We start from the raw sequence: 6,000 nt of genomic DNA, 5'->3' as shown, positions 1-6,000 counted from the left end.
AAAATTGCTAGCTATATTGATTTTTCAAGTTTCTATAGAGAATTTAAAATGCAAGACAATGCAAAGGCTCAATAATTCAGGGAGATTCACTAATGCCATCCCAAAAATTCTCAGTACATTTGGCCGTATCACATTATCAAAACACAAGCGACAGTTTAAGGCTGACTGGTGCCTTAAGAACTTAAAGAGCAGGAGCAACAGCATTTTATCACCTTAGAAAGTTTTCAGTGATTGCTTATAACAGGAACTTTGAAGCCATGGGCTGCTTTTGGGTGGAAGTATAGCAGCGTTTGTTGACATATCTAAAGTAAACAACTAAGCACAACACAATAACAAACACAAAACAACATAACTCCACAATTAACCCCTTATCTGCTGAGGCTTTTCCAAACCAGTGCTGAGCCCTTTTTTGCTACAAGGGGTTCAGTTCATCATGTTTAGGCCTCAATAATTGTTTTTCCACATAACGTATCCATGCCAAATTTGTCTGCCTTTTTGCCTTACATCATGGGGATTCTAAAGGTATCCAGGGTTTGTGGATTCCCCTGGAGGGGACTGAAAAAATAGACAAAATATAGCTGCATTTTAAGTTTTGGGGAAAAAATAGGAAAAAAGTGCTCCACAAAAAAGTGTCTGTTTTTCCCTAAAAATGACATCAACAAAATGTTAGCTGCACTAAAGCCATAATCTTCCCAGCTTTCAGGAACAGGCAGAGCTGTTTAGGAAAACTCATTATTTTACCACAGTGTTGGAATTTTTCTAAGAGGAAACTCATTTTTCTGATATTTTGTGCTTTCAACCCACTTCTAGTTTGTGATGGACACAAGTGTGAAACTCATGGATGAACCGAGAAAGCTAAACATTTCTGAAAAGTAGGTGCATTTATGAATTCAGCAAGCGTTCATTCCTGTAGATTCCTCAAAGTGTTCCCAAAGGAACTGTCAAAAAATATTGAGCAGGAAACAACAGTCTTTTGTAAATACATTTTCATCTGTAATGCCTTGTCATGATAGAGGATATACACAAGCAATATAACATTACTTCCATAAGACTCTTCTGGTCGCGGGGACATATAGGGTTTGTAGGTTGTCCAAGAACCTGAGGTAATCTAAAACAACTAAGCTGAATTTTACAATGTTTTTTCATTCTGTACCAAGTTCAGATAAATTCATATGGTAAAATATAAAGAGTGAAAAATGAATATGAATTTATATGAATTAGCTCTCTGCTAAAGCTAGTGGTCAGTGCGACCCTTGACCCGAGGATAGGTCGCTCCCCCTGCCGCTGCAGCTCCACCAGCCCGGGCTCCTGACACCTCCCAGCAAGACCTGCTAAAAACAGTAAGTACTCCCCCCGCCCAGCCCCTTGCCCAGCCCCGCGCTACTCACCTCTCTTCTCCTGTACCTCTGACTTCTGCCTTCCGCTTTCTCCTCCGACCTCTCTCCGCACCTCTGCTGTCCCTCTTCCCTTCGCTCTCTGCTCCTCTTCTGCAGCCCTCTTGCTGCGTGTTCTGCTCTTCCTCGGCCCTGCTCCTCTTCCTCACCGCGTTCTCTTCCTGCTTCTTTCTTCATCTTTGGTCTTCTTCTGTGCTCTTCTCTGTGTTCTACACCTGTGTTCTTCTTTGTCCTCTGCACCCCGACCTGCGTGTTCTTTCTTCTTTCTTCATCTGTGTTCTTCATCTGTGTTCTTCTTTCTTCCCTGCACCCCGTCCTGCGTGTTCTCTCTTCTTCTTTGTCCTTCTTCTGTGTTCTTCATCTGTGTTCTTCTTTCTTCCTGCACCCCGTCCTGCGTGTTCTTTCTTTCCCCTCTGCTTCTCTGGTCTCTCCTCTGCTGCCTGACTCCTCTTCCTTGACTCTTCTCTCCTCTTCTTCTTTACCCTTCTTCTTGGCTCTTCTCTCTTCTGTTCTTGACTCTTCTCTCTTCTGTTCTTCTGTTCTTGACTCTTCTCTCTTCTGTTCTTCTGTCCTTGACTCTTCTCTCCTCTTCTTCTTTACCCTTCTCCTTGGCTCTTCTCTCTTCTGTTCTTGACTCTTCTCTCTCCTGTTCTTCTGTTCTTGACTCTTCTCTCTTCTGTTCTTCTGTCCTTGACTCTTCTCTCCTCTTCTTCTTTACCCTTCTTCTTGGCTCTTCTCTCTTCTGTTCTTGACTCTTCTCTCTCCTGTTCTTCTGTTCTTGACTCTTCTCTCTTCTGTTCTTCTGTCCTTGACTCTTCTCTCCTCTTCTTCTTTACCCTTCTTCTTGGCTCTTCTCTCTTCTGTTCTTGACTCTTCTCTCTTCTGTTCTTCTGTTCTTGACTCTTCTCTCTTCTGTTCTTCTGTCCTTGACTCTTCTCTCCTCTTCTTCTTTACCCTTCTTCTTGGCTCTTCTCTCTTCCGTTCTTGACTCTTCTCTCTTCTGTTCTTCTGTTCTTGACTCTTCTCTCCTCTTCTTCTTTACCCTTCTTCTTGGCTCTTCTCTCTTCTGTTCATGACTCTTCTCTCTTCTGTTCTTCTGTTCTTGACTCTTCTCTCTTCTGTTCTTCTGTCCTTGACTCTTCTCTCCTCTTCTTCTTTACCCTTCTCCTTGGCTCTTCTCTCTTCTGTTCTTGACTCTTCTCTCTCCTGTTCTTCTGTTCTTGACTCTTCTCTCTTCTGTTCTTCTGTCCTTGACTCTTCTCTCCTCTTCTTCTTTACCCTTCTTCTTGGCTCTTCTCTCTTCTGTTCTTGACTCTTCTCTCTTCTGTTCTTCTGTTCTTGACTCTTCTCTCTTCTGTTCTTCTGTTTTTGACTCTTCGCTCTTCTGTTCTTGACTCTTCTCTCTGTTCTTCCTTACTCCCCTCCACCTCTGTAACCCCCCTCCCCTATCTTTCTTCCTTACTCCCCTCCACCTTTAACCCCCCTCCCCTATCTTTTCTCCCCTCCCCTCTACCTGACCCCCCCAACCCTCCGCTTTCCCGCCGCTACCTCCTGCTCGGCCCCACGCCCCCTGCTCCCATTTGTCGCCCCCAGCTGACCCCTCCTCCCCCTCTCCTCCCTCTCATGGCGTCCGCTGCGCGGCCGCGCGCAGTGGGCGCGCCAGCCAAAGGCAAGCCCGTCTGCGCCCGTCCGTGCCTGGACCACGCCCAGCGCCACGACCCCTGACCCCCAGCACTCCCAATCCCCTCAGCACCGCTACTACCCCTACACCCTCCACGCCTTCAACCCGGGGAGCTCCAGTACCTGCTTCCAAGCCAACCCTAAACGCACCCATGGACCCTTCGCATGCCTCGCCTGCAAACTCACCTTCCACTGTGAAACCACCCCGTCCGCCAGCCCACGTGCCAACAACCACCTCAAATGCATCCTGATCAACACACGCTCCGTCCACAAGCACGCCGTTGAACTATGGGACCTCCTGGACTCCACTGCACCGGACGTCGCCTTCATCACTGAGACCTGGATGAACGCCTCTTCGGCCCCCGACATCGCCATAGCCATCCCCGACGGCTACAAGATCTCCAGGAGAGACCGCTCCAACCAAGTCGGTGGAGGAATCGCCATCGTCTTCAAGGACTCCATCAACGTCACCACCTCCACCGAAGAAACCCCCCTCGCCGCCGAACACCTGCACTTCCAGATCCACACCGACCCCAGGACCACCCTCAGAGGAACTCTCATCTACAGACCCCCTGGACCACGCGCCCTCTTCAGCGACTCTATCACTGACTTCATCTCCCCGCACGCCCTTGCCTCGCCGGACTACATCCTCCTCGGTGACCTCAACTTCCACCTGGAACAGAACAACGACCCCAACACCACCGCCCTGCTCGACAACCTCGACAACCTCGGTCTAAAGCAACTTGTAAACACCCCCACCCACATCGCCGGACACACACTCGACCCCATCTTCTCCGCCAGCAACCACGTATCCTTCAGCTACTCCTCCGTAATACACTGGACCGACCACAGATGTGTCCACTTCACCTTCCAACGCGAGACTCGCCACCTCCGCACACAATCCATCCCACGCCGACATTGGAACAAAATCCCCGCGGAACAGCTTCTCTCCACTCTCAGTGACAACCAACCCACCTTCTCCACCACCCCCAACGACGCAGCCATCAGCCTCACGCATTGGATCACCAACTGCGCAGACAACCTCGCTCCCCTCAGACGCCTCCCAAGACAGACTAACACCAAAAAACCTCTCTAGTTCACAGACACCCTCAAGGAATCTAAAAAAACGTGCCGCACCCTCGAGAAAGCCTGGCGCAAGGACCACACCACAGAGAACATGTCTGCCCTCAAGAACGCTACCCGCGAACACCACTAACTGATCCGCGCCACCAAAAGAAATTCGTTCACAGACAGACTGGACAAGAACACTCACAACAGCAAAGAACTCTTCAACATTGTCAAAGAGCTCTCCAACCCCAACGCCAACGCCATCACGCCCTCACAAGACCTGTGCAACTCCCTCGCCACCTTCTTCCATCGTAAGATCACCGACCTTCACGACAGCTTCGGACACCAGACCCAGCCAACCACCACAGAACCTGCAACCCCAGCAAACACAACATCAACATCACCTCCTACGCCGACGACACTCAGCTGATACTCTCCCTCACCAAGGACCCCACCAGCGCCAAGACCAACCTGCAAGATGGAATGAAAGACGTCGCGGAATGGATGAAACTCAGCCGTCTGAAACTGAACTCAGACAAAACGGAAGTCCTCATCCTCGGAAACACCCCGTCTGCCTGGGACGACTCCTGGTGGCCCACGGCCCTTGGCACCGCACCAACCCCCTCTGACCACGCATGCAACCTCGGATTCATCCTGGACCCACTTCTCACCATGACCAAACAAGTCAACGCCGTATCATCCTCCTGCTTCCTCACCCTTCACATGCTCCGAAAGATCTTCCGTTGGATCCCCGCCGATACCAGAAAGACAGTGACCCACGCCCTCGTCACGAGCCGCCTGGACTACGGCAACACCCTATACTCAGGAACCACCGCTAAACTCCAGAAAAGTCTGCAGCAAATTCAAAACGCCTCCGCACTCCTCGTCCTTGACATACCCCGCAACAGCCACATCTCCGCCCACCTGAGACACCTGCACTGGCTTCCCATCAACAAAGGGATCACCTTCAGACTCCTCACCCACGCACACAAAGCCCTCCACAACAAGGGACCCGAATACCTCAACCGTCGCCTCAGCTTCTACACGCCCACCCGTCAACTTCGATCCGCCAACCTCTCGCTCGCCACCGTCCCTCGCATCCGCCGCACCACGGCAGGTGGGAAATCCTTCTCCTACCTGGCGGCCAAGACATGGAATTCCCTCCCCACTAACCTCAGGACCACCTCGCATTCCGGAGGTAACTCAAGACCTGGCTCTTCGAGCAGCAGTAACCTAGCCTTGAGACCCACACGGGTGAGTAGCGCGCTTTATAAATGCTTGTGATTTGATTTGATTTGATTTGGTCACACTGGTATCTTAACCTTTATTTTTAAACGTTTTGATTTTAATTATTGACTATTTTCAGAAAACTGCTCACTGCTTACCAATAAGATGCTGATGTTCTCTGGTCCACTACAGTGTTCACCAAGTGTTGTGTAGAGAGCCTTATCTGATTTACTCACTTCCTGTGGGCAAGGGATAACAGTCTAGTTGTTAGTTTACTCGGCCATTATAAATGCCGATGCAGGCGAGGATGCACTGATGGCACACTGAAGGCATGCCACAAAAAATCCAGTTTGCGCCCGTCCACACTCATCCACGCCCAAACATCACCAGGAGCCAGGACCCTCGCTTCTTTTGGAACAGATAGGAGATCGGCCAACCAAATTACATATTCTGCGGTTGAATTGCACAAGATGAAACACCTCAGTGAGGCACATCATGGCGATGCCTTCTCTAACCATTTAGAAGGCCCAGTCACTTGCCTACATTGTAAATGGCAGTGTATGGATGGGGCTCCGACATTATCACCGGGGGCTCATGAATAATTCACTTGCCCCCTCAGGCAGCCCCCAGC

General features: G+C 50.0%; 1 protein-coding gene across 1 annotated transcript in view; it reads right to left on the bottom strand.

Annotated features, from left to right (window-relative positions):
• Nucleotides 1-1,847: 1,847 nt before the first annotated feature.
• The window catches only part of LOC138249609 (trichohyalin-like), a gene marked incomplete at its 3' end in the record, with an annotated part of 239,489 nt that continues 235,336 nt past the window's right edge, over nt 1,848-6,000 (bottom strand). Inside the window, exons 5-9 of the mRNA XM_069203554.1 lie at nt 2,738-2,773; nt 2,502-2,706; nt 2,296-2,457; nt 2,090-2,254; nt 1,848-2,033 (exon numbers count right to left, since the gene is read on the bottom strand). Of these exons, the coding sequence (XP_069059655.1) occupies nt 1,848-2,033; nt 2,090-2,254; nt 2,296-2,457; nt 2,502-2,706; nt 2,738-2,773 (754 nt within the window). The remainder of the gene's footprint in view (nt 2,034-2,089; nt 2,255-2,295; nt 2,458-2,501; nt 2,707-2,737; nt 2,774-6,000) is intronic.

Source organism: Pleurodeles waltl, chromosome 8, assembly GCF_031143425.1.
Source record: "Pleurodeles waltl isolate 20211129_DDA chromosome 8, aPleWal1.hap1.20221129, whole genome shotgun sequence".
NCBI classification, from domain to species: Eukaryota; Metazoa; Chordata; class Amphibia; order Caudata; family Salamandridae; genus Pleurodeles; species Pleurodeles waltl.
The sequence above is the reverse complement of the archived record's forward strand: the minus strand, read 5'-3'. Positions and strand labels throughout refer to the sequence as shown.